Source organism: Leptinotarsa decemlineata, unplaced genomic scaffold (genome assembly GCF_025532065.1).
Source record: "Leptinotarsa decemlineata unplaced genomic scaffold, Ldec_3_MD MMD2_tig00000008_RagTag_RagTag, whole genome shotgun sequence".
Taxonomy (NCBI): Eukaryota; Metazoa; Arthropoda; class Insecta; order Coleoptera; family Chrysomelidae; genus Leptinotarsa; species Leptinotarsa decemlineata.
In genome coordinates, this window is record NW_027412537.1 from 278,462 (window position 1) to 306,253 (window position 27,792).

The 27,792-nt window shown below is 35.9% G+C and overlaps 1 protein-coding gene across 1 annotated transcript in view; it reads left to right on the top strand.

Annotated features, from left to right (window-relative positions):
- LOC111501995 (CD63 antigen) overlaps nucleotides 1-27,792 on the top strand; it is a 38,160-nt gene that overhangs the window by 1,790 nt on the left and 8,578 nt on the right. The window contains exons 2-4 of the mRNA XM_023155936.2: nucleotides 1,761-1,949; nucleotides 10,237-10,401; nucleotides 10,652-10,903. Coding sequence (XP_023011704.2) covers nucleotides 1,761-1,949; nucleotides 10,237-10,401; nucleotides 10,652-10,903 — 606 coding nt within the window. The remainder of the gene's footprint in view (nucleotides 1-1,760; nucleotides 1,950-10,236; nucleotides 10,402-10,651; nucleotides 10,904-27,792) is intronic.

A 27,792-nucleotide genomic window follows, 5' to 3' on the forward strand; every position in this document is an offset into this window, starting at 1 on the left:
GCACCTACGGCCTGATGACTTCGACAATTACGGAACTAGCCAAATGTTACAACCATGCTCAGCCCCTAAAGAAATGAGATGGAATCGAAGGATGCAATCTTGCCAGGATCACCCTGGGCGACCCTGGGAAGCTGGCGCCGAAGAAATATCTGGAGATGACCAGGAAAAATCTACGCTTAACATTAGGATTTCTGACTGGCCACTGTCACTCAAAGAAACACCTCCATTATATGGGGCTAGTGAAGACACCTTTATGCAGGATATGTGAACAGGAAGATGAGACTGTCAGACATGTCCTATGCGAGTGCCCTGAGTTATCGTCAATGAGAAAGTGCGTGTTCGGCGAGTCTTGGCCTACACCTTCCGATATAAAGGATGTCTCCCTTTGACCTGTCCACCTTCCCGGAAAGGACAGGATGGACGATGACCTAGGAGGACAACTCCTCGGAAAGATGTACAATGGGACACATGTGGCCAAGTGCTGTGGGATTATACTAACCCTCCCTAGTCTACAGATACAGAATAGTGACAAAACTTCAAAGGAAGGAAAAATATAGATCAGACTTCTCTATTTCATGCTTCAAATTTTGTAGATAACCATACTAATCCCTGCTATTCAAAGGATACATGCGAAGTGAATGATTGTATCTAGCATACAGAAAATTGGTAATATTTACACAATTCATAAGTTTCTACCATCCTGAAAATCACTGAAATCAAAATCGGATCACTCAATTAGCCCTTAAATCACGGAGATTGCCATATTCAAATAAATGAAAGAGTATATTAAGAAAGGGAGTTGAACAAATTATAAAATTATGAAACGACAAAAATTAACTGTTGCTCCGAGGCGACTTCATTGATTCCAGTGGCACATTTGGCTTTTCAGCTGCAGGAAAACCCGGAAAAAACCTGAAGCACTACATAATCTGAAGATCTTGATCTGCCAATGTCCTCTCTTTCATAAAACAAATTGTAGAGTATCTTCAGAGGCTCCAATAAATTCAAGATATCGCCATAACATTTAGTGACACGACTATCGCCAAACTTAAACCAGTCCGTTTCGTCGTTGACCAATTCGTAATAATGACCAGATTCAACGCCAGAACCACAGTGAACAATGACTGCATGAAGGTTATAATAGTGGTCTGCTAGATTGAAGTGTTCATCTATTTCGAACCTTCGTAATAGTTTGGTTGAGTCATGTTTGAAGATGTGTTAAGTGTGAGACGATACGCTGTCTTGGTGAAACAGTTTTTTTTTGTACAATTGTGACCGTTCTTAAGCCTGTCGAATTATGCAATGGTTTTTCCTTTTTGCTATTCGAATTGTCATCTGTCACTTCCAATTTGCTAGTTGCGATAGATGTCAACTAGCAAGTACCTACCATGATACATTTGGGTGTAATTGTAGGAGTAGATTTCTTCCAGCGAATCAATATTTCTAAAGGTTGTATATCACAATTCATTGTAGTTTCAACGTTTAGTATCTTTCTCTCTTATACCTTCATGAAAGATATCAATTTTATGCTACATTGTTTGTATTATCTAATTTTGTCAGCCAGTAATATTTTTTCAACAAAAGATCAACCGCTTCTTCACGAGAAGAGGTATTTATCATTCTGATTCTCCAAATATCAGCTTCTGAATGAAATGAGTATTCGAAACTACGGTAATACCCATTTGGAAAACTTTACAGAATGTTATTTGTATCACTTCAATTTTTTGAAGTGTTTAAAATAACTTTTTTTACATTTTCAGTTGGTTGGATTCCTGCTTATTTCTATCGGAACGACTATAAAAGCTATCTACAGTGACTTTGATGAATTTCTGATTGACCACTACTACAATGCATCAAAATTAGCTATTGCCGTTGGGATTATAATATTTATTGTCTCGTTGTTCGGATGTGTCGGTGCCCTGAAAGAAAGTGTTTGTCTCATGAATATGGTAAGTGATTTCATATAGAAAATTTCAAGTGATATATCGAAACATGGTATAGTAGATAAAAAAATTAGATACTTAAAGAAGCGAATGATATCAAAATATTATTCATTTCGGAATATCATCATAAATGTATGTCTCAATCATTGTTAATAATGATTTTTTCGATCATGAATATTCTTTCCGTTCATTTGATGATACTGTAGATCTTGAAAATGAGTTGACGATGATATATGACCCGTGAAATTGAATTGTCTTATATGAAGAATACGTAAGAGATTAATTGAATTCCTTATCGATCTCGTATTCGTGAACCAAATGCATATTTTTGAAAAGTGATGTGGAATATCACCTGAAGCAAATATGAAGTTGTTAGGTACCTCATAAAATGAATTTTAGAAAAAATCAAAAACCTCAATTTTACATCCATGAGAAATCATATTCAACAATTTCAACAACATGTTTTTAGAAAAATTGGATATTTAAATACTTTAATGAATCAATTTCATCAGTTTATTACTTGTAGAACTGTAGAAAAAAATAGATTATTGGTTGAACTCGAGTATCTTTAACTAAACTTGAAGCTAGCCACCGCATCCCGCAAGGGTTTGTTGTGGCTCACATCTATTCACACTCGACCAAACGAAGCCGATTAGTTTGTATGGTGAGTGGTCTTTCAGGTCAGATGGCGAGAGTACAGATCTGACAAACTATAAAAACCTGATTCAGTCCCCAGCGGGGCAGGCACAAAATATGTGCTGTGCTGTTTCATAATTTTACAAATAGAGGCGACACATACTGTCTTCACACTGATGATTCAAATGACAGTGTCTTGTAAGAAGGCCTGTTAGACATCGTAGTTCATCCCTTCTGTACTCCAACAACTGTTTCGCATCAAGCTTCGAAGTGTGAATGAACGCCTTGAAGTGAGCCAGTCCTGAGAGATTCTGCAAGAAGTCCATGAATCTTCTTGCCATCCAGGTCTTCAATGTTTGTTTGGCAAAAGCCTGAAGCCATGACAATGACAGGTTCTGGTTCGATAAAGCTGCTTGCAGCACCCTCCTTTGCAATGGAGTCAGCAGTTTCATTGCCTTCCAGACCCAGTTTGGCAAGGAATCCAGACCAGAAATAATATGTTGAGTCTTCACCAGCTGTCGCACACCTTTCAATAGCGTGAATATTCGCTTGAAATATAGTCGCATAGGTTCTTCAATGAATCAATTTTACTAGTTCAGTACAAATAATTACAAGATTATGATGATTTGATAAAAAATGTAAAGATAAAATAGATTAATGGTTGAACTTAAGTATTCTTAACGAAACTTGAAGCTAGTACGGAGTATATTTTTCGCAGCAAATACTCCACATCTTCCGGGCATACTTGAAATTGAATTGACTAGGATTCATGACGGTTTTGCCTGCCAGACGACTTGAAGAGCCTCAAATATCTCTAGGTTATTCTGGCATGCATGCATGCATTATAAAAAATTGTCATCAACTGCTGCGGCGTATGAAGGACAACAGGTTGGAGTATTTGGCAAATATACGTTTCTGCATTTCACACTCCGGGTGGCATGCATATAACACTCTGTGTGGTACCTAACTCGTTAGCAACATCCACCCCACAGCCCTCAAAATTTCATCACGAGATAAATTATGCCTTTCTGCCATTATTCAAACACTATTAAATTAAATACTGAAAATTTTGATCCAAAGTTCAAACGAAACTGAACATTATTACACGAGTCCATGAAGCAGAATGATTATTATTCTTTGTCAATAGTTAAAAAACAAAAAAGGCCATATTACGGCTCATCTAAAAACAAAAACTGACTGAATCGAAGAAAATAAACAGAAACCAATATAAAAATGCAGATTGAATTTAATCATTCGATTCATTCGAAATATGAGAAATACAACAATACACAATCCATTTCTGCTTAGATCAGATTCAAAAAATTTTATCATCGAAACCCGCTTTGAGACCATCTACTGAATATCCTATTCTCGAAAATTCATGACAGTATTTTCTACTCTCTTCCTCTTTGGACAACTTATCGTCATTCACTCACTCACCCGTGTAAGGGATCACACGTTAAAAGGTAAGACTTCGTTAGTCCTTAGCTCGCAGAAGTTTCAACTTCCGAGGGTGGTCTTTCTTAAGGGTGCGACAGCTGGTGAACGGAAAAATATATTTTGTATATATATATATATATATATATATATATATATATATATATATATATATATATATATATATATATATATATATATATATATATATATATATTCATATATATATATTTATATATATATTCTTTTATTATCACTTTCTGTAGGTTTTTTGGGACGAATGGGGTGGTGATTCAAAGTAGAGGATGATTTTTGGTGCAATGAATTGTTTAGAGTCTATCAATTCTTTATTTTGATATGAACATAATTGTTTGTTCATCTTCTTCAACTCCTTGTCCTGAGTTTATTCATGAAGATGTAGCACAGCATATCGAAGGTAAACATTTGAAAGCCCTTTTTAATATCTTTCAATGTTTCCTGATAAAGTTTTTTTCCCAGTTGGGTGCCAGTATTTGTCATAATGGAATTTTCTCCTAGCAGATATGTAATTCTGGTACAAATTTCCCCAACTATGACTAAGGTAATCAAAACCCTTTGAATTATTTTTGTTGCATACGTAATTTCGAAGTAGAAGAACTCAGTATCAACTCCTGAACAAGCTCGTGTAGCTGATTTCTATTGTGGATAAATTCAAGAGTCATTTTTTTTGTGTTCACTAATGGGGCGGTTTGAATAACACTTTTTTTCACCATGTTTTATCGTGGGAAAGATTTGTACGACTTCCTGGTACATTCTGTAATAATGCATTGGCTGAAACTCTGCAAAGCTGATAAAAACTTCACAACTTTCGACATGGATGCTAAAGCCGCAGTAGTTTGAAAAATACCGTGTAGCTTAATTTGAAATCACAATAATTGCACGCCCTGTAGAAATGATAAAGGGATATTTATTTTTCGATCCAATTCCATGAGAGTTCTTCATCTCTCACGAGGTGAGTGAAAGTGGGTAGATTCTGTTTTTGTACGTACCTTGCATCTCAATGAATCTTTTTCCTGAAGTACGAAAAATCACTCACTAGCAGCGCTAGTAGTTCGGTAGGGACAAACACTGCCTAATCCTCATATAAACATATGGTGAAGTACAATTAAAAAAAAATGTTTTTAACTCAAGAAGATGTTCCTGGAGGAAAACTAAAATTTGCAACTGTAAAGGATAACAATGTTGTAACATTAAAACGTTGGCTTGCATGTCGTAATTTAAAAATAACTGGAAAAAAAGTGAATTGATAGACAGCTAGTGAAATAGTAGTGGTAGTTCAAATTGCAATAAATGAAATTAAAAATAATTATGAATTTCAGATTTATTTCCGAGTGAAATATGAATCAAATATAGATGGTAATGAAATGAATTTAATTAAATATAATGAATGGATATGATTTGAAAAAACTATTGAGGTTATATCTCATTCTAAATAATTAACGATGTAAAATGTACTATTCATTTCATGTTTACATGCATATGAATATATATCTATTTATGGCACTCTAATCCACTCTCCTCGAAGCATGTATCCATTTCTTACATCTAACCTCATTGATATGAGGTTTTATAAATGGTATAAAAAAACTCGTTTTTCTCCGTATATCGATTATCTGACGTACAATTCGCAAAACAACAATGCTTTATTGGCATTATACTACCACAAGATGATTTTTTATATCAGATTTATATTTTCAAATAATAAATGAATATTACATAAATAACACTGTTTTACATGTGAATAGGTTATGTTTGTCCCTACTACTAGTGCTGCCTCTCGTGACACGTTCGCTGTACTATTCTCAGGAAAAAGGCTCATTATTGAATTATTGAATTATTAATCGACAATAGTCATTCCTAACAAGTTTTCTGCAAACAACCCAATGTCATCATATTTGCAATAGATCAGCTCTTATTTTAATATTCGAGTCACTCATCAAACAGATAGGTGTAAATTATCAGTTTTGATTCACCCGGTTACAACAGACAACCCGCCAAAATATAGTCAAACTAAACATTTGTTCATTCTATGGGCTTCATAGTTTCGATTGATATAACATTTGTTCATTGAACAAATGAGTAATATTGAAGAAGATTCGTTTCTCTAAATGTATTGTATTCTGATCGTGATTGTTTCAACCAACTCACTCGTGATTTATTTCAAAACAAACTGAATTCCATACAAAATGATTTTCGAAATGAAATCTCTCTCAACTACCTACACAGTTTGTTCTCGCAAATGTTTCTCGTTCATCTCGATTGGGGCTTTGTTCACGAGATGAGGCTGATACTTGTTAATCATATTTCTCTCAGACGTAGGTTTCATATATGCAACCGAGTCGCATCACGTTTAATCAAGTCCCAGGCATTTGACTGTTTGGGTTAGATCTGTCCTGGCCTGGAAGGCAATGAAGCTGCTGACTTCCTTGCAAAGGAGGGTGCTGCAAGCAGCTTCATCGGACCAGAACATGTTATTGGCATCGCCTCAGGCTTTGCCAAACAAACATCGAACACCTGGATTGCAAGAAGATTTATAGACTTCTGGCCGTTTCTTCCAGGATTGGCTCACTCCAAGGCGTTTATTCACCCTTCGAAGCTTGATACCAAACAGTTGTTGGACTACAGTAGGGATGAACTACGATGTCTTACAGACCTTCTTACAGGTCACTGTCATTTGAATCATCATATGCAGATACAGCATATGATGAAACAGCAGAGCACATACTTTTTGCCTGCCCCGCTGGAGACCGAATCAGGTTCTTAGAGTTCAGCAGAGCCGTACTTTCACCATCTGACCTGAAAGACCACTCACTATACAAACTAATCGGCTTCGTTAAGAATCTGGGTTTATTCGGCCTAGTGTGAGTAGGTGTGAGTCACAATAAACCCTTGCGGGTTACGGTTGAGGCTTGAATAGACCCACTCACTTCAGACCTAACCTAACCAGATCTGTCCTGCACGGATGAGAGGAAATACTTCGAAACCGGTCTGTAGGTGATCTATACTCGAATGATTTCAGCGTAATCCTGCTGCTGGTTGACAACAATAACCTCTGTGAGATATTTTGAATAAATGTGAGTTGTATATAATTCAATATCCAACGTGGTGTTAGCCTGAGAAGTAGTTGTTTTCCGGCAGACATTTACCAGAACCTACGATGTAGGTATTTGGGAAGGATGAATATTCCAAAATATACTTTTGGAATATTCATTTTATTATAGAAATACTTTGAATCGATTGAGAATATTTTTTGAAGTCTAGTCCATGGTCCGACCTTAGAGTATATGATTTTGTAGTTAAAAATATAAGAAATGTATACAGTTTTCATCTCAAATAGGCCACAATGTATACCTATGTTGTCTCTTTCATAATTTCTTCAATAATAATAATAATCACGTTTGTTATTTCCAATCAATGTACTGATAAAAGTGTCTTGAATACTTAGTTTGTATAATCAACAAAGGCTATTTCACTGATAAAAATATTAGAAAAACAGTAAACAATAAAATAATGAATGAAATCAATAACAGTGTTTCTATGAGTATATAATAGAACGAGCGCTAAATGACTGATGAGAAAAACACCTCTTCACCTAGCACTATTGTAATTTGATTTTTGAAATCACGATTGGTTTATTTCATTCACATCGTCGATGTAGTTTCTGTAAAAATCAGATGCCAGAACTAAAATTCAACTCTTCAATCAAAGAGTTATCTTTTCAGATTTTCATGTTCTATATTAGTTATGCAATATCGTATTACCGATACTCAGAAAATAATGTAATGTCTGTTTGATTTTTCAGATGAAATTTAACTAAATGTTAAGTTATGTATTTCTTCAGAATAGAGATAAAGAAAACTGAGACTTACTGAGCCCAATCACATAATAAACTGTATTTGAAACTGAAGACAATTTGTTGTATCCAACAGTTTTTGAAATTTTGTACAAGAGATTCGGAAAAATTTGTCCTTTCATTTATTATCTTATCCCCTTTCAGGAATTCTATTTGTGAAACGCACTGATTGTTAAGAGAAAATAGAGTCAACAAGTAATCTATTCGTGAAGTGATTTTTATGAGTGGGGATTTCATAGTAAAAATTTACAATGTAATAAACCGTTCATTATTTCAATATTATTCTCACAGCCACACTCGAGCTAGACGAAAAATCAACCATCAGTCGTTACAAACAAAAACAAAATGTGTTGAATGAAAAAAACATGAATGTTGAAAATCACGATTGAATTTATTTCCATCCACCTATTTGGGTACATTTGGGTCAACGTGTGCTCTACATCTCATTCAGAAACTCAATTATTTCATATTGGCTATTGAATATAATCTTGAATTCATTCGTCATTCTCGATAAGGTTTTGTAGAAAATACTGTGAAGTTTGTTTTTTGTGTTCAAATTCTAACTTCACTCAATAAATTGATGGATGTAGCCGTTACTACGTGGTAGGAAATCATAATGAAGAAAAGAGAATTGAAACTTTCAAAGTTTTTTACCACTTCCATTCGTAACTAACGTTACTGCAGTTTCGTCCTATAAGGGCATTTTCAAACTTATACATTATTGTACTTATACTTATACATTTTCAAACTTATACATTAATGTACTTATATTTATACATTGATGTATAAGTTTGAAAACTTATACATCAATGTACTTATACTTATACATCGATGTATAAGTTTGAAAATGTCCTTATAGGATGAAACTGCAATAACGTTAGTTACAAATAAAAGTGGTAAAAAACATAAAAAAATTCAATTCTCTTTTCTTCATTCTAACTTCATTTTTGCTTGAGAGGTATTCAGATGGTAACTGAAATTATAGGTTTTTATTAGATGACCACTTTCAAGTAGGTTGAATGACGTTTGAAACTAATAATATCAGCAATCAACTTATTAGTTTGCTTGTTTTTGAATAATGTGGTAAAAATGTGGAGGTTCACCAATACTGATTATTCCCTTTCCTAGTGAAATTCGAAGCTGAAACTGATTTCGTTACATATCAAGTTAGGTTAAGTTAGGTTAGGTCCAAAGTGAGTTGGTCTATCCGACCCTCCACTGCAACACGACCAAATAAACTCAGCTTCTCAACGAAGCCGATTAGATTGTATGGTGACTGGTCTTTTAGGTCAGATGGTGAGAGTACAGCTCTGCCGAACTCTAAAAACCTGATTCGGTCCCCAGCGGGGCAGGCACGAAGTAAATGATCTACTGTTTCATCATCAATGAGGTAGTCCGATAGTCATGGTGTAAGATTCCCACCTTGATACCCGCGACAACCTTCCCATATGAGGGTCATTGTACGTCAGCTACACCTGACGATGCCTTCGAATCAACTGTGCAGGGCTTTTTGGACTATAGTTTTGCTGAATTATCACTTGAGCGTGAACGTTTGCTAACCTGCTCACAGAGGGTTTGTTCCTCCACTTGAGATAGATTCTGCGTACGCCGCTCAAGAATTTGGTGCGAGGCGGTTTCATGACTCAGTCGTTTCCTGGCTGCACCACCAAACCTTTTTTAAGGTGCAATTATTAGATCCGGAATGGGACAGTTGAGAAGTTCTTGCACCTGATCTGAATTCACAGGGAGGTCAGTTGGAGTCGAAAGCTCGTCATCCATCACCTGTGTAGACTCGCTCCAGTTCTAAATTTACGAGTAGGTCAGCTGGAGTCGTAAGCTCGACATCCATCTTCTATGTAGACTCAGCGTCAGAAAGAATTTTTGAATTTACTCTCTCCCACAAGTAGCTAGGGAAAGAAGGTCAATCACGGCAGAGCTCCGCATTACCGTGACAAGGGGGAGCTCGATATTTCGAAGGTTCCGTAGAGACAACTGATAGACTCAGTGTCATTCATCCTCTCGGCACGTATACACACACCTTAGGATTGAGTCATCGTTGGGATGCTATTCAGTTAGGGAATAAAGGAACCACAAGTGAATCTATCATTCCCATATCCAGCGGGGCTATGTGGAAGCAGGCATCCGACGGCTTGTTCGCTCAACCCCCTCATCCCAAGCTAATGCACTCACCAAAAACAGCATGCATACTGGTTCAGGCAGTGAAAGATGAACAAGACAGCCAACCCGCCACATTTCAAATTTCAAATCATAACTTTTGGGCAAATCCACACATCATGCTCATGAAATACACAATTCGATTTGTTTCAGTTTGCACTCTCACTCTCATTGGTGCTCATTCTTGAATTCGCTACAAGTATTGCTGCTTTAACTTTGAGGGGGAATATCCGTGAAGAGATAAGAAAAGAAATGAACAGCTCTATGGATTATTATGAATCATATGCTGACTTCGTCTGGGATGCAACACAGTATAACGTAAGTAGAACTTACATAATTAATAAATGAAGGGGGGAAAATAAATGACAATGAATAAAATGACAATAAATGAATGAAAAAGTATGAATTATACTGTTTGATTACTGATGCTTTGATTACTGAGTCTAAGAGAAGTTGAGTTTACTTCTGTACTTTCAATTTCAACAATAAACTTTGTTTCTTTCGGAAACAACACTAATAGATGTGCATGATCTTGATTCAGATATATATCTGAGAGTTTATTTTTCAGTTACGTTGCTGTGGTATTGATGGCCCTAATGACTGGAAACGTTATGAAGGAAAATACAACTTGAAGCCAGTTGTAAATTCCATTACTAATACTTCAACTGAGTATGCGGTTCCTGATTCATGCTGCCGTTCCGAGAGATGTTCTAATGAGACCAGTCTGTATAAACGAGGTTGCTTGAACCAGATCACCCTAATTGTTACAGAGTGTGCTCTTTTGTTGGAAATAGGAACAATGTGTATTGCGTTCATACAGGTCAGTATCAGAGAAAGGATTCGTACTCATTACTTTTTGAGTTGTAGTACAAATTTTGTGAAGAATTTCAATGATTGAGACTTTATTTGTTGTTCAGAAATACACAACCAGCGAACTAATTTTTAATATCAAAAATATTCGGAAAATGAAGGATTTCATAAAAAACCAATCTATTGGAAATAAACGGCATTGTTTGACATCAACAGAAAAATCCTGTGGTTTTGGTACATTTTTCAAACCAAAACTACAAACAAGAATTAATATACAAGGTGTTTCCTACGATACGAAACTTCAGAGGGAGATTTGTTAGGTGAGGTTAAGTTTAGCCCTGAACAAATTGAAATTATTAGGTCCAATGGAGTCTCAATGATCACCAAAACTTACAATATTGGAAAAAAGTATGCCATTGACTTGTTATTATAATTTTGTTACTCCTTTTAGATTATTCAACGTCACTGTTTCCTTCATGTCTAGCTCCCTTTTCGAAAAAAAATTGGAGCCACTTTGCATATCATGAACCCCGGTTTTGGAGATCAGCTGACAGTGATAGTATTGTCATATCAGTGAAAGTCAGAGTTGCCAGTTAGCAGTAATTCCATTATGAATGATTTTATGAACGCTGAAATGGCTGACGTGCACTTATTTATGGATTGGCAAACGGAAATGCGGAAGAAGCACAAAGCATTTGCCAAGACACAAGGGTTATTCTATGTACTAAGACATTTAAAACGTTACAAGCAAGATTATGTAAAACTGGAAGTTTTGATAAAAATGCAGGTGATGGCTGACTAGAAATTGTAATAACGCCTGAACAAGAAGAAGCTATACATTATGCGATAGAAGAAGATCCTTCAAAAAGTACCAGAAATATTTCACTGCAGCTGGAAGTCAGCCCAAAAATCTCAAGGACGGTTCCAGATCGCAGTCTTGATGTGAATCTCACAGATTTATATTCATGGGGTCATTCGAAGGCTTCCGTTTATAAAGTTCCTGTATGAGATGTGAATGACTTGAGAAATCGAATAATTATCAATTGCAATGTCATAAGGAATACTCAAGGTATTTTTGAACGTGTCAGACAATCTATAACAAATCGATTGCAGTCGTGTATTTTTTCAGAAGGTGGACATTTTTCTTATTCACTTTAAGGTCGAAATCGTTCATTAATAATCTTTGGTTTTTATTTTATGTTGTCCACGCATACTTTTTAGACGTGATTTTTTTCTAGATAATTGAGCCTAGTATGGAGAAAACAGAGGAAACAAAAAAGTTATATTTCAGTTGCCCAATCTGAAGAAATGAAAAAACTAAAAAAAAGTCGGCGACGTTCTTTTTTTTATTGCTTACTCTGGTGCCAACTGAGATGCCACTAGACCTAATGATTCCAATCTAGTTTGGTTTAACTAAGCGCCTTATCACTTCAAATAACTAGTAAATTCAATGAATACCGTTTTTTTAAACGCTCTGTATATCAGAAACGAAGCAACTCCGGATATATGTTCATACAAACTTTTTTTCTTGAAACGACCTCACAAATCACCCCCTGTAGTTTCGTACCCTAGTAAATGAACACACTGTATAATATCAGCCCAACTGAGTTTCTATCGCTCCTAGCTATTCAATACAATAGGGTTTGGCCAATGCTACCAGAAAACAAGTACTTTATTCGCTGATACCGCAATGGTTATTGCATATATTACTTCACCGAGATAATTCTTGCAGATACTTTCCTTTTTTTAACAAAAGGACGTTGTTTCAGTCATTAGGTCACCCACAAACCGGTGTTCAGGAGTTGAAGTTATACTTCATGGATGCCGGATCAGTTTTTTCATATCTTGTATTTTTAATTGGTTTGGGATACCATTCAAGAAAACTTTTTCATGGTTCAATGGTGGAAAAACTGATAAACCTGGTGGGAAGCATTAATGAAATTGTTCATGAGTTGATTCCATTTGGATTCCATCCAGAAAAAAGCTATCCGCCTGGTTGGAGACGCGAACATCACTTGCAACCTTAATAGTCTGGAACATCGAAGAAAGGTTGGAGATTGGTCTCTCTTCTATAAATACTTTCCAGGGAAATATTCAAGTGACTTGGCACATTTGATTTCACCAAGAGTGGTTCATATCAGAAATACGCGACGAACTGTGGGTGCTCATCGTTTTGAGGTTCAACTCAGTACACCTCAGACTCCACTGTTTAAAAACAATTCCATTTTGAGAACGGCGTTTATGTGTGATAAACTTCTTGAGAATTTTTTTCCGAATGATATTAATCTACAGCGATTCAAAATCAATGAGAATTACTACTTTCGCACAGGGACCGCTCTGAGAGCTCTTTAAGGTCTTTCCTGTAGTGATTGTGTTTTTTCTTGAAGAAATACAAGGCACAGTGTTAGTTGAATACTACTAACATCATTGAATTTCTGAAATGAAAATTCAATCATGATGTGTTTGAAGTTTCGGTATTCTAGAATTGAATAAGAAGAACATGGGAAAGATAGTCACTAATATTATTGTTTTATTCGATGACGTAAATCATGTCTTATACTCCTGAACAGAATGACGCTGCAGAACAGGAAAATTGAACGCTTGTTGAAGCTGCACGGACCTTGTTAGAGGAGAGGAATTTTTCTGAATACCGGGCAGAAATGGTAAATTCTGTTGCATACAATTTCCCGCATTGAGAGGAGTTATGACATCCATAATGATTTGGACAGGAGTATATAGGCAGCAGGGCTTCCAAATCAAAACCCCATGTATTTTCTTATGGAGGTTCATTCTGGCAATTTTGGTCCCTAAGGCCCACTCCACACGGAAGGGGCAAAGGTCAGCGCCTTGACACTGTCAGACGTCCATTATGTGTAAACTTAGCCTTAGCCTTCAAAGCCCACTTCAGACCACCTCCACTTTTACCGTCATTCAGTCAACCAATCAGCTATCACGCATACAGCGGGAAATTCAAAACCGGGAGTGGGGGTAACCTATCAGCGTCATCGAAATCGACGCAGGATGGAACGAGTATAGTAGCGATTTAAGCGTAGAACTCCGCCCCTCGGCCCCCTTGGTACTTCACCTAACCTATCGGCCCCCTTGGTACTCCACCTAACCTATCAGCTCCCTCGGCCCCCTTCAGTCACGTGATTTTAAATAAAAAAAGTTTATAGTTATGGGATTCGAACCTGGGTCGTCCGCGCCGTAGACATTGTCCTTAGCCTCTACACCATCGTAAGATATTGAAGTTAACTGCGAATGTTGGGTATTTATAGCGTTAGTTTTGTCGGGACCGAAATTGACTCATTCATTATACTTTACAGCATTTTTATTTTTGATTTCCGTAGAATGTAATCGTCATTATCATATTGAAGATAGGAAAATATACTTAGATTTGGGAAATAATTAATATTTCATGTAAAGATGTGTATGTGTGTGTAAGAGCGAGAGGCGCGTGTGACATAATCGATGCAAAGAGAGATGGAGATTGAGGTTTTACCGGTTGCTAGTGCAAGCAGGTGTTGCCAGTTGTACAATAAATCAATGTTTATGGAGTAATGTAGCGTTGCCGGTTTGAAAATTAAGTTATAGAACATACAGAGTCATCTATGAGTCACTAGCTGAACTATCTATTGGTTGAAGAAGGACACTGTAGACACTAGACTCATAAGACTGCATCTGTCAAATGTCAATACATGCCAGCATGGCAGGTTCGGCGTTGCCAGTTGTACAATAAATCATTGTTTATGGGGCAATGTAGCGTTGCCGGTTTGAAAATTAAGTTATAGAACACACAGATTCATCTATGAGTCACTAGCTGAACTATCTATTGGTTGAAGAAGGACACTGTAAACACTAGACTCATAAGACTGCATCTGTCAAATGTCAATACATGCCAGCATGGCAGGTTCGGCGTTGCCAGTTGTACAATAAATCAATGTTTAAGGAGTAATGTAGCGTTGCCGGTTTGAAAATTAAGTTATAGAACACACAGAGTCATCTATGAGTCACTAGCTGAACTATCTATTGGTTGAAGAAGGACACTATAGACACTAGACTCATAAGACTGCATCTGTCAAATGTCAATACATGCCAGCATGGCAGGTTCGGCGTTGCCAGTTGTACAATAAATCAATGTTTATGGAGTAATGTAGCGTTGCCGGTTTGAAAATTAAGTTATAGAACACACAGATTCATCTATGAGTCAATAGCTGAACTATCTATTGGTTGAAGAAGGACACTGTAAACACTACACTCATAAGACTGCATCTGTCAAATGTCAATACATGCCAGCATGGCAGGTTCGGCGTTGCCAGTTGTACAATAAATCATTGTTTATGGGGCAATGTAGCGTTGCCGGTTTTGGAATTAATCGTGAACTACTCGACGAAAATTGGAAGCGCGAAAATGATATATTTTATAATAATGAATCAGATTTAAGAAAAAAATATGACAATCTGCGATCCGTCATTGTATACGGGGTGTCTTAAAATACATCATTGAAAACAAACATAACGTCGAAGTGTACAGGGTACGTCAAAATATATTTAAGAAAAAACATGTCGGTTCAACAGAAGTCTAGCATTCCAACATGTCGGAAGTCTCGTTACTTGTTAACCAAGTTAGCATCATCAGGAGAAAGAGGAGATCCAAAAGTGTCGAGAGGTTAAGCTTTGTGGACTCAACGTGAGGGCAATGGGGGAGCGAAGTATTCGACAATGACATTTCAAAATACGTGGTTTTCCGTGCGTTTTCGATCGTTTTTCGTGCGTTCACGATCGTTTTTCGTGCGTTTACAATCGTTTTTCGTGCGTTTTCGATCGTTTTTCGTGCGTTTTCGACCGTTTTCCGTGCGTTCATTCGTTACCGTTTCATCGTTATTGTCGTAACGGTTTTTCGTGTTTCAATATGACAGTCATTTATCATTTAACGCGTTTCGCTAACCAAGTTAGCATCATTAGGAAATGATTATTTTGCGAATTTTCAGACTCTTGAACGGAACCTTGTGGAACACCCAACCTAACTTCTGTTACAGAGTAGTGTCGGTCAGCCAATCAGAATGGAGAAATCAAATATCGCTCGATTGATTGTGCTAGATGAAATTGAACTGGAGAATGAGGGTCGAATAATAATAATAATAGAGATAAAACATTAAAAGCTTGAAAGTGACGTAGTCAGCGTGATAGGTGGTGGCGTGTGTGATAATGAATGGGTTATTACAAAGAATAATAGCGCAACTGTCAGAAGGGCACTGAGTTGTATATTTACTAATAATGATCAGATCGTCGCATACGGCATGTCAAATGAAAGGATAAGAAATGGAGAATTCGTCGACAGAGAAAAAACAAATATGGCGTAATGAATATAATATCCAAGGCCGAATGTGAAATAACATAGGAAGAATTGCAAATTCAACAAACTTGTAATTAAAAAATGTTGGGTTATGAACAACTATAAGTTTATTCCAATTGCAGAAGCTTGATTCAAAACGCAGAATTTATTGACAAAGAAAATGAAAAAAATTATTGGATACTGAAACATATGATATATTTGGATTCCTTAGGGTGAGAAGGATTCGAATCCATCAAAAAACGACCACTTCCGGTTTTCACTTCCGGTCCTCCGATTTCGATGATTTCAACATCAATGGATTCGTTTAGATGTCATGAAACATAATTAATCATTTGTCGAAGCCAAAAGAACCTTATAACCTATTTTCATTATACTAGCAGCAACAGACCGATGTGGGTACTCATTTCAAACGATGTCATTTGTAGATTATGAAAAGTATAATATCGAGCATCTAATGTGAAATAGCATAGAAAGAATGGCACATTTGAAGAAAATCATTGAACATATTTGAAATTAAAACTTGTTGGGTTATGAACAACTACGAGTGTAATGTAATTGCAAAAGTTTGATTCAAAACACATAATTTGTTGACAAAAAAAATTAAATAATCATCGTATACTGAAACATATGGTATTTTTGGATTCCTTAGGGTGAGAAGGTTTCGAATCCGTCAAAAACAGGTCACTTCCGGTTTTTACTTCCGGTCGTCCGATTCCGATAATTTTGACATCAATGGATTCGTTTAGATGTCAAAAAACATAGTTAATCATTTTACGAAGCCAAAAGGACCTCATAACCTATTTCTGCTATACTAGTCGCAACAGGTCGGTGTGGCTACTCATTTCAAATGATTTAATGTGTAGACTATGAAAAATATAATATCGAGCGCCTAACGTGAAACAGCATTGGAAGAATTGCAAAGAGAATCATTGAAAAAACTTCGGATCGTTACGTACATCATGTCAAATGAAAGAAGAAAAATTGCAGAATTCATCGACAACGAAAAAACAAATATGGTGCAACATGTCAGAAGGGCACTAACCCACATCTTTATTAATGATAACTGAATCTCAACGTGCAGCACATCAAATGAAAGGGAAACGAATGCAGAATTCATCCTCAGAGAAAAAGCAAATCTGACGCAACATGTCAGAAGGGCACAAAGCCACATTTTCGTTAATAATTGTCGAATCGTCACGTACAGCACGTCAAATGAAAGGAAAAGAAATGCAAAATTCATCGACAGAGAAAAACCAAAGATGGCGCAGTATGTCAGAGTGACACTAAGCAACATCTTTGTTGATGATAGTTGGATCTCAACGTGCAGCACATCAAATGAAAGGGAAACGAATGCAGAATTCATCAACAGAGAAAAAAAAACGGAGACGATGCCAAGAGGGCCCAAAGTTGTATCTTCACTAATAATAGTCGCATCATCACATGTAGCATTTCAAATAAAATGGGGGAAAAAAAGCAGAATTCATGTGTTTGTTGCGCTATTCAAATCCAAGGTGACATGCATCAATGTCAACGCTGAATATGCATCTAACAAAGACTCTTTGATTTTCTTTTGTTTCATTTCAGAATATGTCATCACTAATTTTTATATTTAAACCCAAAGTGACATTGATCACTGTCAATGTCGAATCTACATCCGGAGATACACAGTTCTCAAAGCGACGAAACAAAGGCTCTTTGTTTCATTTTGAAATATGTCATCACTTATTTTACTATAAATACGTCATGCATGGCGAAATGAGTTAGTTGCATCCGTTGAAAGTGATACCAGTGACAAGTGCACCGATTCTATTTGAAAGTAAGTGTTTTACTTTTTCCTCAGATGAATTTATTCAAATGTAATTTATTTGAAAATTGGTGAGAATTGTTGAATCATTTGATTTCCAAAATTTTTCTCGATATATATATGTTGGATGATTTCAGTCAAATGTTTTACATGTCGTGGTTTGTTTGAGATAGTATTCGCATATATTGTCAATCAAAACATGAAGCTTTCATTTTTTATTTTTCACAGATGGATTTACAAAAGTTGAATGCAAGTTCGATCGTGAAGAGAAAGCCAAGTATCAAAGTAGTAGATTTGCCTGTGGAGATGCCGCAGAGGATATTCACTGCCAAAATCGTGAAAGGAAAATTTGGTGAGGCGGTCTTGTTAGATTTGGGAGATAAAGTATCATTTCTACCCCACCGAGTGACGGAGGCGTATCGTCCTCACTTAGAAGAATTTTCATCAGGAAAATACGCTATTGTGTTCAAAGGGTTGATGGACATTGGGAAACCGAATCTTGTCGTTTCATTTGAGATTGTACAAAATTAAGGTTAGTACTGTTTCCAATTTTTTCTTTGTTTTATAGGCAAAGAGTTTTTGGGTGTATACAATATTTTTCATTCGAGTCAAAAATTCTCACTCACAGATATGATCCGCATAAAGTAGTGTTTCCATACAATATATTTCCTTCACTTAGTACGTGCAGAATATGTGTTTTAAATTCATTATTTTGAATGACACTTGATTTTTTTATTTTCATTATATGTGTAGCAATTACTTCATGGAAGACATTACCCTCTCTGTTGTCAAAAAATTTTGTTTAGTGTATGTTTTTATTAAAAAATCGAATTTATTTCAGTGTATGTTTTTATTGAAAAATCGAATTTATTTCAGAATAATACATCAACGTGTGCAGTATCAGTCAGAGTCATCTCAACAACAACATTCAAAACCGTCATAGCAACCTTTCCAGAATTTGTCGATATTCAGTGATTTGTTGGACAAACTGCATCTATTCAATATATACACAACCGTAATGAATTTGGAAGACTTTGAAGATTCATCGTGGTGTGTTCCAAAATTCAAGAAAAACACGCCGTTCTGTATGGGTCATTTCAAAGGAAATTTGTTCAGCTGCAGTCTCAATAACGTTGATATTTTATATAAATGGCTTTATAATATACTACCAAAATAAATACAATACATATCACACGCATCTTTTTTTGAAAATGAAAACTTATCTTATACAGGGAAAGTTGTCAAAAATGTGCAATAACAAAAAATTATATACCAGATTTTATAGAGATGAAGAAACATCATATTGAAAGATACTAAGTTGACAAAAACAGGACATTTTAGAAATAAAGGAAATAAGTTTGTCTGTCATTTTAAATTCTGATTCGTTGGGTCGATATAACAAAAAGTGACATTTTATATCTTGAATTTTATTCAGGACACTATTATAGATTATTGACATTTGTCAATAAATTTCAAGTGTGATATTTGGAAATTCATTTCGTATTGTAGTTTTTTCGAAATTCCCTTTCAAAATAGCATCCTTTGATATAGATACCGGACGAGTTCATTATGTGTAGATAACCTGAGTTTCATTTTTATGACAATGTCGTTTGGTGTGATCACGAGTCCATTATAACAGGGAGTGAAATGAATTCTCAGACATATGAATATAACAAAGTAACGATACAGACAAATATGAAAAATCGTTATGAAATAATTCAAAGCCATGAATCGAAATACATGAATTGCTTCGATATTCTGAAACAAAAACACTCAGTATTCACAATTCCATTCATTATTCCAACTATCTTCAAAATGCACATCAAGCATTTTGTCGTAGTACGGTGACCGGAGCAAAGTTACAACTTCAGCATATGAATGTTTATAAATAGTGAGGTAGGTCAAGATCTTCAACAGGTATTACGAAATTCATTCGGTGTTCATTGATCACGAAACGGTTCGTAAGCTTTCGGAATACAATGCAAATAATTTTCTTTATGACTATTCGTTAGATATTAAATATTATTACCTCAAAATATATCGAAATCATAACACGTTTGCGATTCATTTTTTCAGTTACACTTGAAAAGTGAGTTTCAGTTTGCAGAAATAATAGCCCACACATGTTGGAAATTTTGCCATAGTGTGGTGAAAATCGTATTGAAAATTCTACGAAATATAAGCGCATACATACAGAGTGAATCAATATTTGAAATACGTCGTTTGGAACCCCCCATAACCCTTCTCTATCGAATTTTGGCAGAAATAATGCTGAGTCGTATTGTAGAGTTAACGTTCGAAATTGGGGAAAGTGAAGTATTCAACAGTTTTGCGTGCGACGGTTATGCGTGCGTTTTCGAACAGTTTACGTGCCTTTATTCGTTATCGTTTCGTCGTTATTGTCGTTTTTTTTTCCTATTTCAATATGACAGTCATTTAACACTTAATGCGTTTCGCTTACCAAGTAAGCATCATCAGGAGATGACTAAAGTCCACGCTTTGTCGTATGAAGGTTCGTTTTGCGAATTTTCAGACTCCTGAACCGAACCTTGAGGAACAATCAACCTAACTTCTGGTACAGAGTGGTGTCGTAAGCCAATCAGACTGGAGAAATCAAATATCAGTAGAATGATGGTTTTAGATGAAATTGAACTGAGGAATGTGGGTCGAATAATAATAATAATAGTGATAAAACATTAAAACTCAACTTGTGTTACAGAGTGGTGTCGGTCAGCCAATCAGAATGGAGGAATCAATCAATGGCGTGGTAGAAAATGTGTGAGGATTTGTAGAAATGAATGAGTTATTAGAAAAAAAAATGGAGCAACTGTCAGAAGGGCACTAAGTTGTATATTCGCTGATAATAATCGAATCTTCGCTTACAGCACGTCAAATGAAAGGACAAAAAATCCAGAATCCATTGACGAGAGAATACAAAGATGGCGCAACATATCAGAAAGACATTAAGTCACAATTTCACTCATGATATTTGGATCTTAACGTGCAGCACATCAAATGAAAGAGAAACGAATGCAAAATGTTATCGACAAAGAAAAAAAAACAAAGACAACGTAACATGTCAGAAGGGCAATGAGCCGTATTTTCGTTAATAATGATTTGTTCTCAACGTACAGCACATCAAATGAAATGGAAACGAATGCAGAATTCATCGACAGCGAAAAAACAAAGATGGCGCAACATGTCAGAAGTGCACTAACCTGCTTCTTCGTTAATAAAAGTCGCCTCGTCACGTGCAGCATATCAAAGAAAAAACAAAAGAGGCAACCGAAAGGGCACTGAACCATAGTTTCGTCAATCATAGTCGGATCGTCGCATTTGACATGATTTATTCACTCAAAACTGAAATATTTAGAAGATACCAAAGGAGATCTCACGGTGACTATAAGTTCTGGTATGCTTTGTTAGGTATCGAATGATGCGTGCAATTTCGTTAATTCCAGCGACATGATTTTCCCAAGACATATTGGTGTCCATTTGAACCTCAAAAAACTTATCGAAGCAGAAGGTGGAACCCCAAAAAATAGGAGATATAGTACACCAAGTCAGTGAAGAGCGGCATTTTTCTGCCGAAAAATTTTTGAATTTCTTCAAATTTTCCAAATATCTGTAACAGAAAGACAAAACTCAGCTACGGAACGCTTCTATCTAATAAAGTTAAGTATGTGTCGGTAGTGTGTAACGAAGGTTTGCATTAAATTCACTGGTTGCGCCCTCTGGAGGATGTTTGTTGCGATACACCATAGGTGACAATACTTATTGTTTATCATTTCGAATCCGTTGAATACAAGGGGTTTGGAAATAGAAAAAAACAACGTTTTAACGCTTTGTAGACGTGTTTGATGCTCTATGAGCAACACCCGTTATCCATATTTTCATTATTATCCCGATTGTATGACCACCAAACATTCGATATTATCGGGATTGAAGGGAGCTGATAGGTTAGGTGGAGTACCAAGGTGGCCGATAGGTTAGGTGGAGTACCAAGGGGGCCGAGGGGCGGAGTTCCACGCTTAAATCGCTACGATACTCGTTCCATCCAGCGTGCCCCCTTGGTACTGGTGTTAAATGACTGTCATATTGAAATAGGAAAAAAAAACGACAATAACGACGAAACGATAACGAATAAAGGCACGTAAACTGTTCGAAAACGCACGCATAACCGTCGCACGCAAAACTGTTGAATACTTCACTTTCCCCAATTTCGAACGTTAACTCTACAATACGACTCAGCATTATTTCTGCCAAAATTCGATAGAGAAGGGTTATGGGGGGTTCCAAACGACGTATTTCAAATATTGATTCACTCTGTATGTATGCGCTTATATTTCGTAGAATTTTCAATACGATTTTCACCACACTATGGCAAAATTTCCAACATGTGTGGGCTATTATTTCTGCAAACTGAAACTCACTTTTCAAGTGTAACTGAAAAAATGAATCGCAAACGTGTTATGATTTCGATATATTTTGAGGTAATAATATTTAATATCTAACGAATAGTCATAAAGAAAATTATTTGCATTGTATTCCGAAAGCTTACGAACCGTTTCGTGATCAATGAACACCGAATGAATTTCGTAATACCTGTTGAAGATCTTGACCTACCTCACTATTTATAAACATTCATATGCTGAAGTTGTAACTTTGCTCCGGTCACCGTACTACGACAAAATGCTTGATGTGCATTTTGAAGATAGTTGGAATAATGAATGGAATTGTGAATACTGAGTGTTTTTGTTTCAGAATATCGAAGCAATTCATGTATTTCGATTCATGGCTTTGAATTATTTCATAACGATTTTTCATATTTGTCTGTATCGTTACTTTGTTATATTCATATGTCTGAGAATTCATTTCACTCCCTGTTATAATGGACTCGTGATCACACCAAACGACATTGTCATAAAAATGAAACTCAGGTTATCTACACATAATGAACTCGTCCGGTATCTATATCAAAGGATGCTATTTTGAAAGGGAATTTCGAAAAAACTACAATACGAAATGAATTTCCAAATATCACACTTGAAATTTATTGACAAATGTCAATAATCTATAATAGTGTCCTGAATAAAATTCAAGATATAAAATGTCACTTTTTGTTATATCGACCCAACGAATCAGAATTTAAAATGACAGACAAACTTATTTCCTTTATTTCTAAAATGTCCTGTTTTTGTCAACTTAGTATCTTTCAATATGATGTTTCTTCATCTCTATAAAATCTGGTATATAATTTTTTGTTATTGCACATTTTTGACAACTTTCCCTGTATAAGATAAGTTTTCATTTTCAAAAAAAGATGCGTGTGATATGTATTGTATTTATTTTGGTAGTATATTATAAAGCCATTTATATAAAATATCAACGTTATTGAGACTGCAGCTGAACAAATTTCCTTTGAAATGACCCATACAGAACGGCGTGTTTTTCTTGAATTTTGGAACACACCACGATGAATCTTCAAAGTCTTCCAAATTCATTACGGTTGTGTATATATTGAATAGATGCAGTTTGTCCAACAAATCACTGAATATCGACAAATTCTGGAAAGGTTGCTATGACGGTTTTGAATGTTGTTGTTGAGATGACTCTGACTGATACTGCACACGTTGATGTATTATTCTGAAATAAATTCGATTTTTCAATAAAAACATACACTGAAATAAATTCGATTTTTTAATAAAAACATACACTAAACAAAATTTTTTGACAACAGAGAGGGTAATGTCTTCCATGAAGTAATTGCTACACATATAATGAAAATAAAAAAATCAAGTGTCATTCAAAATAATGAATTTAAAACACATATTCTGCACGTACTAAGTGAAGGAAATATATTGTATGGAAACACTACTTTATGCGGATCATATCTGTGAGTGAGAATTTTTGACTCGAATGAAAAATATTGTATACACCCAAAAACTCTTTGCCTATAAAACAAAGAAAAAATTGGAAACAGTACTAACCTTAATTTTGTACAATCTCAAATGAAACGACAAGATTCGGTTTCCCAATGTCCATCAACCCTTTGAACACAATAGCGTATTTTCCTGATGAAAATTCTTCTAAGTGAGGACGATACGCCTCCGTCACTCGGTGGGGTAGAAATGATACTTTATCTCCCAAATCTAACAAGACCGCCTCACCAAATTTTCCTTTCACGATTTTGGCAGTGAATATCCTCTGCGGCATCTCCACAGGCAAATCTACTACTTTGATACTTGGCTTTCTCTTCACGATCGAACTTGCATTCAACTTTTGTAAATCCATCTGTGAAAAATAAAAAATGAAAGCTTCATGTTTTGATTGACAATATATGCGAATACTATCTCAAACAAACCACGACATGTAAAACATTTGACTGAAATCATCCAACATATATATATCGAGAAAAATTTTGGAAATCAAATGATTCAACAATTCTCACCAATTTTCAAATAAATTACATTTGAATAAATTCATCTGAGGAAAAAGTAAAACACTTACTTTCAAATAGAATCGGTGCACTTGTCACTGGTATCACTTTCAACGGATGCAACTAACTCATTTCGCCATGCATGACGTATTTATAGTAAAATAAGTGATGACATATTTCAAAATGAAACAAAGAGCCTTTGTTTCGTCGCTTTGAGAACTGTGTATCTCCGGATGTAGATTCGACATTGACAGTGATCAATGTCACTTTGGGTTTAAATATAAAAATTAGTGATGACATATTCTGAAATGAAACAAAAGAAAATCAAAGAGTCTTTGTTAGATGCATATTCAGCGTTGACATTGATGCATGTCACCTTGGATTTGAATAGCGCAACAAACACATGAATTCTGCTTTTTTTCCCCCATTTTATTTGAAATGCTACATGTGATGATGCGACTATTATTAGTGAAGATACAACTTTGGGCCCTCTTGGCATCGTCTCCGTTTTTTTTTCTCTGTTGATGAATTCTGCATTCGTTTCCCTTTCATTTGATGTGCTGCACGTTGAGATCCAACTATCATCAACAAAGATGTTGCTTAGTGTCACTCTGACATACTGCGCCATCTTTGTTTTTTCTCTGTCGATGAATTTTGCATTTCTTTTCCTTTCATTTGACGTGCTGTACGTGACGATTCGACAATTATTAACGAAAATGTGGCTTTGTGCCCTTCTGACATGTTGCGTCAGATTTGCTTTTTCTCTGAGGATGAATTCTGCATTCGTTTCCCTTTCATTTGATGTGCTGCACGTTGAGATTCAGTTATCATTAATAAAGATGTGGGTTAGTGCCCTTCTGACATGTTGCACCATATTTGTTTTTTCGTTGTCGATGAATTCTGCAATTTTTCTTCTTTCATTTGACATGATGTACGTAACGATCCGAAGTTTTTTCAATGATTCTCTTTGCAATTCTTCCAATGCTGTTTCACGTTAGGCGCTCGATATTATATTTTTCATAGTCTACACATTAAATCATTTGAAATGAGTAGCCACACCGACCTGTTGCGACTAGTATAGCAGAAATAGGTTATGAGGTCCTTTTGGCTTCGTAAAATGATTAACTATGTTTTTTGACATCTAAACGAATCCATTGATGTCAAAATTATCGGAATCGGACGACCGGAAGTAAAAACCGGAAGTGACCTGTTTTTGACGGATTCGAAACCTTCTCACCCTAAGGAATCCAAAAATACCATATGTTTCAGTATACGATGATTATTTAATTTTTTTTGTCAACAAATTATGTGTTTTGAATCAAACTTTTGCAATTACATTACACTCGTAGTTGTTCATAACCCAACAACTTTTAATTTCAAATATGTTCAATGATTTTCTTCAAATGTGCCATTCTTTCTATGCTATTTCACATTAGATGCTCGATATTATACTTTTCATAATCTACAAATGACATCGTTTGAAATGAGTACCCACATCGGTCTGTTGCTGCTAGTATAATGAAAATAGGTTATAAGGTTCTTTTGGCTTCGACAAATGATTAATTATGTTTCATGACATCTAAACGAATCCATTGATGTTGAAATCATCGAAATCGGAGGACCGGAAGTGAAAACCGGAAGTGGTCGTTTTTTGATGGATTCGAATCCTTCTCACCCTAAGGAATCCAAATATATCATATGTTTCAGTATCCAATAATTTTTTTCATTTTCTTTGTCAATAAATTCTGCGTTTTGAATCAAGCTTCCGCAATTGGAATAAACTTATAGTTGTTCATAACCCAACATTTTTTAATTACAAGTTTGTTGAATTTGCAATTCTTCCTATGTTATTTCACATTCGGCCTTGGATATTATATTCATTACGCCATATTTGTTTTTTCTCTGTCGACGAATTCTCCATTTCTTATCCTTTCATTTGACATGCCGTATGCGACGATCTGATCATTATTAGTGAATATACAACTCAGTGCCCTTCTGACAGTTGCGCTATTATTCTTTGTAATAACCCATTCATTATCACACACGCCACCACCTATCACGCTGACTACGTCACTTTCAAGCTTTTAATGTTTTATCTCTATTATTATTATTATTCGACCCTCATTCTCCAGTTCAATTTCATCTAGCACAATCAATCGAGCGATATTTGATTTCTCCATTCTGATTGGCTGACCGACACTACTCTGTAACAGAAGTTAGGTTGGGTGTTCCACAAGGTTCCGTTCAAGAGTCTGAAAATTCGCAAAATAATCATTTCCTAATGATGCTAACTTGGTTATCGAAACGCGTTAAATGATAAATGACTGTCATATTGAAACACGAAAAACCGTTACGACAATAACGATGAAACGGTAACGAATGAACGCACGGAAAACGGTCGAAAACGCACGAAAAACGATCGAAAACGCACGAAAAACGATTGTAAACGCACGAAAAACGATCGTGAACGCACGAAAAACGATCGAAAACGCACGGAAAACCACGTATTTTGAAATGTCATTGTCGAATACTTCGCTCCCCCATTGCCCTCACGTTGAGTCCACAAAGCTTAACCTCTCGACACTTTTGGATCTCCTCTTTCTCCTGATGATGCTAACTTGGTTAACAAAGATACGAGACTTCCGACATGTTGGAATGCTAGACTTCTGTTGAACCGACATGTTTTTTCTTAAATATATTTTGACGTACCCTGTACACTTCGACGTTATGTTTGTTTTCAATGATGTATTTTGAGACACCCCGTATACAATGACGGATCGCAGATTGTCATATTTTTTCTTAAATCTGATTCATTATTATAAAATATATCATTTTCGCGCTTCCAATTTTCGTCGAGTAGTTCACGATTAATTCCAAAACCGGCAACGCTACATTGCCCCATAAACAATGATTTATTGTACAACTGGCAACGCCGAACCTGCCATGCTGGCATGTATTGACATTTGACAGATGCAGTCTTATGAGTCTAGTGTCTATAGTGTCCTTCTTCAACCAATAGATAGTTCAGCTAGTGACTCATAGATGACTCTGTGTGTTCTATAACTTAATTTTCAAACCGGCAACGCTACATTACTCCATAAACATTGATTTATTGTACAACTGGCAACGCCGAACCTGCCATGCTGGCATGTATTGACATTTGACAGATGCAGTCTTATGAGTCTAGTGTTTACAGTGTCCTTCTTCAACCAATAGATAGTTCAGCTAGTGACTCATAGATGAATCTGTGTGTTCTATAACTTAATTTTCAAACCGGCAACGCTACATTGCCCCATAAACA